Raw genomic sequence first — 12,539 nt, forward strand, 5'->3', positions numbered from 1 at the left:
GCAAGCAAAGGCCTACGGTCATCACTTTGCAGCTGGTTGTTTTTTTTTTTATCTTTGGCCACAATGCATCTTTTATTAAAAGAAATAATTAATTGTACTCCCAACCTTTCATCTGCTTAATAGAAGTATCTATTATTTAGGCAGAGGCGTGGCGCGACTCAGCAATGAGCTTCAATGCATTGATGATTCAGGAGAAGCTTAGACCAGGTCCCAAATCCTTCCTCGCATGGGTTACACAGGACAGGCAGACGTAAGCTCCTGCAAGACTGACGGTGCATGAGCAGCAATGCGGCCATGCAGCGTAAAATAAAATCTTGGGGTTTTTCTGCAAGATCTCTGTTGAGGCAACCCCAGAACCTGCTCTTCACTTCAGGCAGTTCAGGCATGTTTGGATATTTTCCAGGGGGATTTTCAGCAGGAAGAATATTAGCAAATGAGAAGACCAAATTTAGCAGAGGTATACGAATGCCTGTATTGTAAAGTGGCAGAATGTTAAGTTACATCGAGCAAAAAATAAAAGCTTGCATTTGTTATGAAACAATGTTATACTAAAAAAACCTAAAAATCATGCATGGGTTTTTAGCTCAGTGCTATTATTGGAAAGAATATTGGTTTCCACGTTCTTTTAAAGTGAAGAATTTCAAACCATTGGTTAAGCAGATAATTCATGGGATCTAATTTACCTGGGAACTATACCCTGAGTTTGCACCGATCTCATGCTACGTAAAGAAGTCTCAGCACAGGCTACCCAACAAGAAGAATATTTAGGGAAAACATATTTCAAATAGCTGGAATCAAATACAGATAGGAGAAAATGTTCAGAAAAACCTGTCATTTAGCCTCGGTGTACTGCTTTGTAACAGGCATCGTTGCTCAGGTTTTCATCCATCGCTTTTTCTCAAAAAGCCCATTTCTTTTCATGTTCTGGCCAAGTTAGGAGCTCTAGCAAGTGAAAGCCGGGCAGCAGTGACAGATGCAAAGTTTGCCATTGGCCCTACCTGAGCCTTTCCCTGCAGCTTTCACTAGCAATATTCCTATTCGCATGTCACCGGCCCTGAGATGGGATTTTAACAGGAAGGTTATGGCGTGTGCTGGTTTCATTAGGCTGAAAACATTCAAACAAGAACTAACACAAGCTCAGCAAACACCTTTGCTTTTGATGCAAGAGTTTTTCAAAGGTGAACTGTCAAGCGGTCTCTCGTGTAGGAGTCTTCAGAGAAAAGGAGCCACAACCTCCTGGTTTTGCCCTGGGGACCCCACAGCATCCCGGCTTAGGAGTGCCTGGGGACGCAGTGAAAGAGGAGGTAATAAAAAAACAGCCCTTTGACATCTTTTTGTTTGATCAGAAAACAGGCGTGCAAAGATGCTCACATTTAGGAGAGCTGGTCCTTCTGGACGCGGGAGAAGCTGCAGACTTTTCTTCATGTTGCATACGCTATGCCTGAGCACTACTACTTAAACTCGCCCGCACGTTTGGTGATAATTATTTGGCAGGCCGCTCTAAAAAGACTAAATGGTGAGATATTCCAATCCGGTGTTAATTTAACACCTCGCACTAGCCCACCATTATAGCTCTTTTCCAATTCCTCGGCTGTCACGCCACCGACGTGATGAATTGCCGCCTGTCACATCACGTTACCTTCCGCAGCGCAAACAGGACGAAACACATACCAACTGCCATGCAAGTATGCGTTTGCCAGCTCGCCTTTCGGCGCGTGTGAATGCAGGCTGCAGGTTCCCCACCAGAAACCTGGAGGCTGGGGATGGCTCCCGGGCGCGGGAGCCAAAGGCGCCTCCGACACCGCGCGCACGCAGGTCCGCAGCGCTAAGCCAGCTCCAGCAGTTACGAAAGCAGCTCCGGCTGTGCTTATTCCTTGTTTTGTCAGGAATAGTCTGCAGAGGAGTCTGTGGATGCTGATGTCATGAAGCAAAACAGGAATACAGAATGATTAGCAGAGCGCTTCTGTTGAGATTTGGAGCTATTTTTATGGTTGGCCAGATTTTGGCTGCATATGTGTAAATATAACACGCACTTCTGTACACACACACGCATACTACGAGCTGTGTGAATATACAGTATGTGGCTTTTAACTGCAGCTTTTTGGCCTCCATGTGGGCCTTTTGAAGCTAATGGGAGATTTACCAGGGGCTTTTTCACAGAGCTGTAGGCAAGACAGGCATCCAGAACATATGAATATTATACTATAATGATATAGTGTAAATCATCCAGTGAATTACAGGCCATTAAATTTCATCCAGCTATCCTGCACTGAGCCAGAAAAACTTGTGTTTGACTAATGCATAAATTGTATTTGGCTAAAACCTATTTCCCAGAAAGGTATTCATTCCGCCTCCATGCAAAGACACTTTCCATGCATCAATTTCTTTGATCATTTGTTTCAACAGTTACATTAACTACGTGTGCTTTTTATTTAAATTGACTTCAGCGTAGGGAGTCAGTGCTGAGAGCATGAATTCCTAACATCAAAAATGTCAGTTTTCCCACTCTTAGCGGTTAGCAAGCAAACACAGGAGTTTGAGCCGGTAAAAGGCTTTCTTGAGGTAGAACAATGTTATCGACACGTGACAAAGATGTTCATTAATAATCACCGCCTTTAACCATATCCTGACATAATTTCTATACTTCTTCCTAAAGCTTAAACCTTTTTGAATGTAGTTACCATAAATTAGGAACCTAATTCAACTTTATGGTATACTAAGGATCGTCTGAAAAATCTGGTCATATAAGTTTGTGTCTAAATACCTGGCATTTACCTAGTGTTAATGAAACAGTAAGAAAAGAAATATTAATATAAATAATATAAATATTAATAAAATGATCCTACATACATTACATATCTGCTCAAAGTTTTCAAGATCACTTCCCAAACTGGCCGAAAATTCTAATTTATTGAGGATTATATTTTCAGTAGCAGCATGTATAAATTCCTTCTACTGCTCACTCTTGCGAGGGTGATTACTAGTATCTGGTGAACTTACGGAAATACTTTTTTTTTTCCTGTAAGGTTGTGCACACGTACAGAAATTCAGGGAATAATTTATTTCTGGAGTGGAACCTGATGACTGTACAGAGTCATAATCCCTAATGTTAGAGTCAGGAATTGCAGAGAGTATAACACTGTGAGGCAAAATGTAGTTATCCATGTTGAAAATTTGCCTGGACATAAGAATTAACACCTTATTTTTAAAAATCATTATCTTTCAGTGACCTTAGAATTACCTTTTTTTTTTTTTTTAATTGCAATGCATCTCTAAGCATACAGTGTATTTTTGTGTTTATTTTGAAGTAGACAACTATTGAAGGAGACAACTATTGAAGGAGACAACTATTCCAGTGTACTGTTTAAATTCCTACCTGTAACATCAATCAGTGATTGAGTCTGGACTCACTTCTCTTCTGTAATGCCAATCTTCTATACTAAACTATTCCGTATTGTGTAGTATCCTCACGCAATGGACATCTCTGAGTTGGTTTTCCTTTTGTAACTTACTGCTTGATACGTTGCCATGGAAAATAAGTTGTTTACTTGCTAATTAGTGTCATCCTTTGTTGCCTACGGGCATCAACTTTGCTAGAGGTTATACGGATAAGCTAGCGATATATTGAAGAGATGTGAGATCAGAGATCTCACGTGCCTTGCAATCACCTACTTGTTAGTAGAACAGAAACAGGTCAGACATGGACAACTCCTTTCAGTCTCCAGAATTTGGAAATACAGTTTTTGTTTGTAAAGCAGTCATAGTATGTGGGTATTTACACAAAAATTTAACTTCCTAAAGCCGTCCCTTCCACTTACTGATTTCTTTTTCTATTCAACACATCATTTAAAATGAAGGCCTAATCTGGTTAGTCTCTGAGCTCTTGGTAAGACTTTTTTCTGTTAAATAGGGCATAACTGTGCTGCTGAGAAATATTACAAAATATGGGGTTCACTAAAATCAAAATCTTATGGAAAACAATGCTTTCATTTCAGGTATATAGTGGTGCTTTTTAAATCAGGTTGTTTAGTGGGCAAGAAAATGTCACAATAAATAAGGAAAAAAAGGGAATGCCATGATTATTCCAAAGCTTGACACAAGACTATAAATCTCTTTCAAGTGAAGATACACAGGTCCTTGTGTAGACCTCTGCAGCTAAGCAAACCAGCTAGCCTTTGATGTACTTCTAATTATTAGGGACTGAGGATTATGTCTTCAGGCAAAGCTGTCTAGCAGGGGGAAGGTATAGATCAAACCTGACATTATGACACAAGCAAGTGGAGAGGTGAGATGAGGTGGAGCCAAAAATAGTTTGGCATCACTATAGACTTTAAGTAAAACAAATGATTCCGCGAAAAGATTGCCACAAGGGAAGCAATCAGTGTCTGCAACCTGTAGATACAACAAAACCCTTACTAGTAGTTTAATTAACAAAAAACTAAATATCAGAGCAAAAGAGATTCAGCAGATCCATTTATGTGTTATATAGGAACATGTAGAAGACCCTTCCAGATCAGGCGCTTTGTCATGTTCTGTAGAGTGCAGGGGTTCTGGTAAAGTCAGGCCCACAAGCAAGCTTGTTACTTGCTAAAATCCTGATCCCACGACCACTGAAGATGATGGAAATCTTCTTGTTGTTTTTAGCAGGCTCTGTATCAAATGTTGTGTGTGCTTTGATACATGTAGGAGAGTGTACACACAAGCACAGTTAAATTATATAAAATTACTATGGATCTTAAAAGACACTCTGGAAAATTCAAAAAGTTCATGCGGTGAAACCCATTTCTCACCATAGGTTAACTGCCAATTATATGTAAAAAGAATATTTTTCATTAAAAATGCTTTTCTGGCTCTCTGGGGAAAAAAGTCATATTGCTAGAAAAGTCATGACAAATGATTTGATTCCTGAGGTTTTGATTGACTTAAACTGGAAATCTAAAGAAATGAACAGGTCTAATGCTTAAACTAAGGGGAGTAGAGCTCCAGAAACCGTAGCATAAACAGGAGCCTCTCAAACCTTTCCAGATCACCACTCAACTGTGTATTGGATAACATTTTTTAAGCATGCCATTAACATGTTACATAGTAAAATAATAAATAGCAAGGGAGAGGGAGAAATCGTGCCATGAAGTAAAAGGCTAATATTGTGAGTTTGAAACTTGATGGCAAGACAAAGATGCATGTATCAAGGAAGAGTCGGAAATGAGGAGTGGAAGGCTTTGTCATCAGCAACAGAAAGGATCTAGGAGGGTAAGGAACAAGGCTTGATGGATGAAGGGAGTCATTAGGGATCAGACGGGGAACAAAGGTTATCAACTAGGCTAATGTGAGGCCAGGGGAGGTTACAAGAACAGGAGGCCAATTCTAAATGCAGTCTTGAAATGTGAGTGGACTCAGCAGGACTGTCAGGAACTTTCACAGAACTATGAAGAAATGAATAAATTCTCAGCTTAAGGTTCAGCTCAGTGATGTTCCTTGCCAGTAAGATGCCATTTAGGGCCTCTATATTTTAAATGCCATTTTATGAACAGCGTGGGAAGTTATCTCTATGAGAACTGATGAGATTTCGTACCTCATTTGTAAACATTATAGAGCATTTCCAGAAATGTTTTGAACTATTTTTAAATGGAGAAACCTCAAGCGTTTTCATGTGACATTACTGAACCACCAGAGCATTAGTCAGTCCATCTACCTTTCCAGCACAATGAGATTATCTCAACATCAGTGTTTTTATTACGATACCTCTGATAGAAATGTTGCCTAAACATTAGTGTTACTAATATTCTGAATATATTTCTAAGTAGATATACAGGGCTTCATAATTTGCCTTTGAACTATGCAGCAGTTATATGTCTTGTCACAACACGAATCCCTTTTGGGTGAAAGCTATTGATTTGAAGGTTAAAAATCATCTTGCTAGGCCCTAATGCAATTTGTTGGAAGTTGGCCTTGGGAAACTTTCTGACGCTGACTACATATGCTCTTCACTGGATGTTCATTGAGCAATGATGTCTGAAAGGCTGAGTTCTTCACCTCCATGATCATTATTAGTTATGGCGTTTCTTAGCAGGCTGTGCCATGTCGGTTCTTTGTAACTGAATTTTTACATTAGCAACCTACAGTTTGCAGCACTGAACAGACACGCTCTTCTGTGGTGGACAATATTGTGCCTAGATACTTGTGCTCCAGGAGTGTATGCGCAAGGTGACACACATAAGCATAATTCATTTGCAAGCCTGCAAATATTGTGAGTATGGAAAAAAGTCCTCTCTGTTTTTAATAAAGTGAAATGAGGTGTGTAGAATATATTTTAGACAAGGCTAAACGAGACTCTGCTAAGGAGCCTGTAGATCTACTACAGCAATAATGCAACAGGAAGTTTTGGCAGCAGTCACCACCTCTGTGGCCACTGGTCTGCTGATCAAATGGAAGTGAGGAAACAGGCAAACTTTATATTTGCAGTCTCAGAGATGTATAGTACCATCACTTCCATCTTCTAGTGCCTCAAGATGCATTTTCACAGGCTATCAGACACAAAATCTGCGAGAATTATTTCCTTCAGAAGACTTTAATCAGTTGAATTAAATGTCCAGTTGTGCCAAAACCATAGGCAGGGAACAGCAGCAAGCTCCCGTGACACTTCTCCCTGCTCAACAGCACCCTCACAAAACTACTATGCTCTGAAGCTCTACCAGTATTTTTAGCACATGCACCTAGACGGTCGTCTTAGCTTTGATGGTGGCTCCTGGCGACAGTGTACAGTAAACTGTGATCATGTGAGGAACTGAAAAGAGCTAAAATTCAGAAATTTTTGAAACGGTAAATGTATTTTTAGTTTTATCTTGACACAGATCTTGATTTAATATACATGAGGAATTCACCAGTGATTATAGAACTCAGCATGACGTCTATAAATTTGAGTTGAAATTACATTGTCATTCTATATTATTTGCAGGAGCTTGAAACTTTTCCAAAAGTCTGAGTTTGAAATGTATTATGTTTGAAGTGAGCCCTGTGCACAGAAATATCTTGACAATTTAAAGATATCTGGGGCAAGATGGAGCACTCTCAAGGGTTTGGGAAGTGGCCAGGAGTACCGACTCATGTTACTTTCAAGTAATGGTGAGCTGTTCTTTTGAGGATGGGCTAGCTCAGGAAATATCACATGTAGACACACAGGAATAGTTCACGCTTGTCGTACTATTTAGGACAAAAGTACAATAATTGACATATAAGGCTTTTGTTAATTATGCTTTTGCTTTCATTGGGCCCACAAAATCCACGTTTCTTGATACCTTTTTTTGCTAACAAAATGGTTGCTGGAATAAAAACAGCATAATAGAAAGACCTTGGAATAAAGTATAACCGAACAAAACCTCTGGCTTATATTTCAAGTGTTTAAGGTGAGATCCAGTCTGTAGTGAAATGAACTCATGGCAGATTCCTGTTTATTGTAATATAAAATGAATTGGATGCAAATTCATTACTGTTAATAGACTGACTCTCAGTGACAGTTTGTCCCAAGGGCATTGAATTTACTCAGTATTTTAAATCATCCTGATAGTTAATTATTTAGCAAATGAGAACATTTTAAAGACTTGATCATATAAAATGACTTCAATTATTTATGCTGATGGGGCATTCCAGAGGTAAGTGTAGGGCTGCTCTGAAGGAGGGGAAGACAGTGTGCCTGCACGGTTGTGACCGAACCGTAGGAATCCACATATTGTGTCTGATAGGGCTAGCAAGACACCTGTGATCACTTCAGGTTTCTTCCCTATTCCTCTGCTTGTGTATGTGTCTCAGTAAACTTGAAAATAACCTAACTTATAGTGATAGTGTTGGTTTGCAAACAATTAATTAAAGGCACAAAGATTAAGGCTTAAATTTCCTGGACTAAGTTTGGTACAGTGCATTTATACGTGACAGACAGACTGATAGAAGAGATAATGATTGACAACTGTTAGTTCTACTAGGTGCAGAGGACAACTACCTATAGCTAAGAGGAGAACAGAAAGCAAGAGAGGTGTAATTGTACACATTTAACAGTGCCCTGTAACAGACGACCTAAACAAACTCTGGTTTTGGCAAATCCAGTAGGGGAAAGACTTGCCCGAAGGCCCAGCTGCAAGCGACACATGCTATGAAATGAAAAACCTGCCAAAGTGAGTTCAGGAGAGATAGGGCTTCATCCCTACTCTGCTGGAGAGGGAAGGAGGTGCTACTTCATCACACAGCCTTGCAAATCAGGGATTTACACAATATATAGAGTTAGCCACACAAATGCACACACTATCTCCCTGCGCTTCTATACAAATATTTGACTGGCATCTGCTTGTATATTCTGGGAAAAAAACTGGATATACAGTTCTAATTTTCACATCTGGTCCTAAATGAACCCTATGTTGTCCAAGATCTCAAAGGTTTTTTGACTCTTACATCTGAGTCTTAATCATTTTCTGCTTTCTTGTCATGAGGCAAGGACAAAAGCTCAGCAATTTCCTCTAATATTCAGAGATGCAATAAAATAAGGAAAACAGCACTGTTCATATTTTACATTAATATTGTGGGCTTTTTTCTTTGTCTACTTTCTCTCTGCTGAAGCCAGCTACGTAGACTCTTTCACAGACCCTTTCTGCGTGGTTCATGCTATAGCCTAGCGAATCAGAACAATCTACATATTTGCACACTTCTCTCCATGAAAAATGGGAGGAAACACAAAGAGAAAGTGAATGAGTTGTGAGTTGCCCTGCTTGAAAAGTTATTCGTGTTTGAGCTATTAGCCTGATCCTGCATTTTTTGTTCAGTTATGGAACTGCAAAAACCCCCCAGAGTGCAAAGCAGTTACTTTAAAGCCTGAATGTGAGCCTTTGTTCACATCAGTGAACGTGTTTCATCTGAATGCTTCCCATGATGTAACTCCAGTTATTGGGACTATGTGTATGAGCAAATACTTACAGGTGAATGAGATCGCCGTACCTGGCCTTTAATGCTGGTATGAACAAACATTTTAGGATTCAGTCCCTTACCGCTTGTGCTAAGTTCTCTTTTTATAGCCTCAACTTTTTTCTATAGAACCATGGTATATTAATCTCTCTTGCTTTGTAGCTATTGCGTTGACACAGTCCTCGTTTGGGTACTGAAAAGCAAAGCTATGGTGTTTTCAGAAGCTTCCCCCTTCAGTTATGAATAAAAATACTGTCTTGTTTTCCCCAAAACAATACAAACAAACCAATAACCCCCTGCAAACATAACGCAGTGCTGTACAGGACAAGTACTGATTAAAACAAAAGAGGCTTTTTTTAACACTGTTAATTCTTACCAACTCCAGTAGTTATTGATTCTGCATCAATGTCGTTAGCCTTTTTCTTTGCCACTTCAGCTAGTGCCAATTCACCCTTATCTAGTGCAACGTAATGGATGTCCTTTGGAAATAAAAGAGAAATAAAAGATTAATCTAAAATGAATCTCGTAGGAGTAACAAAAGAGAACTTGAAAGAAAGAGGCTCTTTTATTATTTAGATCACAAACACAGATGGAACTGATGAACCTACTGCTACATTTTCATTCTCTCCCAATGCGAATTTATTATCTTACTTGTGCGGTTGAATACAGCGCTTCTTGTTAACAATGAATAAAACGCTGACCAATCATGCATTGACAAAAGTGAAGCTATTGACTCAATGCGTGAATGAAACCAATCTGTCTGCTTTTAAGTTACATTGGTTGGTGCAACAAGAATTAGAAGAGGATTGCTAGGAGGTGGTTCCGCCTACATCAGACCTGAAGTACTCGAACTCTTCTGGCTCAGAGCCTGCACTGGAAGTGTGTTAAGTTTCCACCGAGTACTTGAGTTTGGGAGTCCTTTTGGGACCAATTTTGCTTTGGAGGTTGTCACTGTCCTTTCAGTAAGATGTGAGAGTCTTCCCTGTGCTGATATTGGAGGTAATAAGAGCAACAATACTCAATGGTTTTAAAATCCACACAAGTGGCAGGATTTCTGAGTCACTCCAGGATTTCCTGGCCACAGTTACACAATGGGCATTCCAAAAATTTTGTTGGCAAGCATGAATTGTTGCCAGTAATCTAGATCTAGTCTTTAGCCTAGGGTTAAAAATCAGAGAGCTGCAGTAGGGGTTTAGCATTACATGGTGAACTGCAAAGCTTTTAACCGCATATTAACCTTTGAGGTGCCAACCACCTGTACTACCTACAGTGGAGTTTGCAGGAGAGTACATTCACAGTGACAGACTACTGTCTCCCTGCCCCTGATTTTGGTCCTTGAAGTAAAGTTTCATCCTTGATTATTAGTAAAGAGACAATTACCCCCCCTTCTCCTTTGCTGTCAGAGCCACAGTGCCTGAACTGAAACAGATGAAGAGTGAAAACCCTTGCCCATTGGCAAAGTTGTTGGTTTTTTTTTTTTTTTGTGCTGCAGATGGCAATTGGTATCCGAAAATGTAAGTCAAGCAATGACTTCCATTGCTGGCCACTGTTCTGCACTCTATCTGCATGCAGGCATTTCAAGAGAAAAGAAGTATTTGCTGGAAATATTGACCCCTGCATACCATAAAAGCAACTGTATTCTCATTAATTCAGAAGATTGCATGTGAAACTGTCCTCCTTTGGGTGAATTTACTGACACCTTCATCAACATGACAGAAACCCTGACAGAAAGAGGTGACCCAAACCTAGAAAGAGAAGATAGATGAAAAAAGTGAGAGCAGTAACACTGAACAGGAGAAAAAAGATACTGCCTGTATTCTCTTCTCGTTTAATTTTTTTTTAACAAAAGAAAACAACACCAAGAGGCAGACAGAGAAGGTAAGGGAATGAGGCTGACTGCACAGGAGAACATGGTGCTGACTTTCCCTGTCCCAACAGTCCGGAGGAGACGGCAGCGTTTCCTGATTACAAACACAGGTTGACTTAAGAAAACGCTGAAGTGTCTTGGGGCAAAGTAAGGACGCATGAACTTTTTGCGAACTCTGTACTTCCTCTCTTTTTAGGTCTAACATGCTTGTCATGGGAAAGGGCTTGAGTAGCAAGGTATGATTTCTATGAAGATCAAAAGCAGATCTTGTCAGCTTATTTAGATAATAGAAAACCTAAGGGCTCTAGAGAGTCTGAGCTTACAGGTATTTGAATGTATAGGTAGATTATGCTCATCAATTTAAAGTCTATTCTAAGTAGGCTTAATGACTCCGTTGTTTAAACTCAGAGAGGTATGCCCATGTATCAAAAGATCTGCTACTTTTGGATCTTGTTTTTGGCCGTGTTCTTTGTTTTGTATGAAGCATAAAGTTGGTAAACATCTATCACTTACTAATGGGAGCTTTGCAGGAAACTAAAGATGTAGCAGCAGCCCGGTGAGGGGCTTTCTGTGTGGTGCCACAAGTTGCTGCCATAAGAATAAACTAAGGTTTTTTGACTTATGTCTCCATTTCTAAACAAGTTTTAGATAGAGAAGATTGTATGTGTAAAATATGCTAATTAAACAATTTCAGATCAATTTGAGGTGGTCTCCATTTAACTTAGACAAACAAATGTCTTTTTAAAAAGAATTTCTAAACCTGTGAGTAGGACAAAACTAGAAAATAAATAAAAGAGAAAAGCACTCAATTACAGGGTGCCCTAAAGAATGCCAGGAAAATAATAAAAAAAAGCTGAATATTTGTTACAGATTTTTTCACCCAATTATCTAAGAATTTTGCAGTTCAAAGATCATGTCCCTCTCAAAAACAACGCTGAGGATAAACACAGTTTCCAGCTGCTTATCAGGAGTTTGTTGAAAGGGCTGTATTTTATCATCTAACAGTTTGATTACTTTTTGGAGTTCCTTTTTACCCTCATCTTTGTGAGTCACAGAGCTGGCCCTCAGCGAGCAGAAGTCATTTGAAACCTTGATGCGCATTTGTCTATAGGATATTTCTGGGCAAAATTCCAACATTGCTTCGAAACATGCACTTTCCTCATCAGTGTATCACCCAAGATCTGACACTTTTATTAAAGTGTCTTTTCCTCGCCTTTTTGCTACCTTTGGTACATGGGATGGCCTTTTGAATTTTCAGCAGCTGAGAGCTGGAGCATACTACAAAAGGATTTAAAGTTAACAACCCTTCTATCGCTTGATCTTTTCTGTCACAGATTGGATCAGTCACTGTCCAATAATGTAGCTGTTGTTCATGATATGATGTCCTTTTCAATTTTATTTTTTTTTATTGAACTTTGTAGGAGATGATAATAATTGATGGACTTAGATGTGACGTGGTGGTAAAGCTTATGGGGAGACACAGCAGTGTCTGTGTGTGTTGTTATGGCATCATACTAGTGACGCTATAGTTACAGTTAGGGAGTAACTTTTAAGCCTTTTTCCTTTTTCCTTTTCACTTTTATGAAAGAAATTAGCCTTTAGATAGCATTCTAGAAAACTTTTTTACAATCTCAAAATAATTGTCAGGAAGGCTGCAGCGCTCTGTTTGGCAAAAGAAACATTCAAGACAAATTCGCCAAGATACAGGACATTTGCTTAGAAGTGT

General features: G+C 39.4%; 1 protein-coding gene across 3 annotated transcripts in view; it reads right to left on the reverse strand.

Moving 5' to 3' along the window:
• Positions 1-12,539, reverse strand: part of WDPCP (WD repeat containing planar cell polarity effector) — a 152,570-nt gene that overhangs the window by 27,407 nt on the left and 112,624 nt on the right. For all 3 annotated transcript variants that reach the window (XM_064510127.1, XM_026110411.2, XM_026110410.2), the window contains one exon: positions 9,323-9,425. In XM_064510127.1, coding sequence (XP_064366197.1) covers positions 9,323-9,425 — 103 coding nt within the window. The remainder of the gene's footprint in view (positions 1-9,322; positions 9,426-12,539) is intronic.

This window comes from Dromaius novaehollandiae, chromosome 3 (genome assembly GCF_036370855.1).
Source record: "Dromaius novaehollandiae isolate bDroNov1 chromosome 3, bDroNov1.hap1, whole genome shotgun sequence".
Classification (NCBI taxonomy): Eukaryota; Metazoa; Chordata; class Aves; order Casuariiformes; family Dromaiidae; genus Dromaius; species Dromaius novaehollandiae.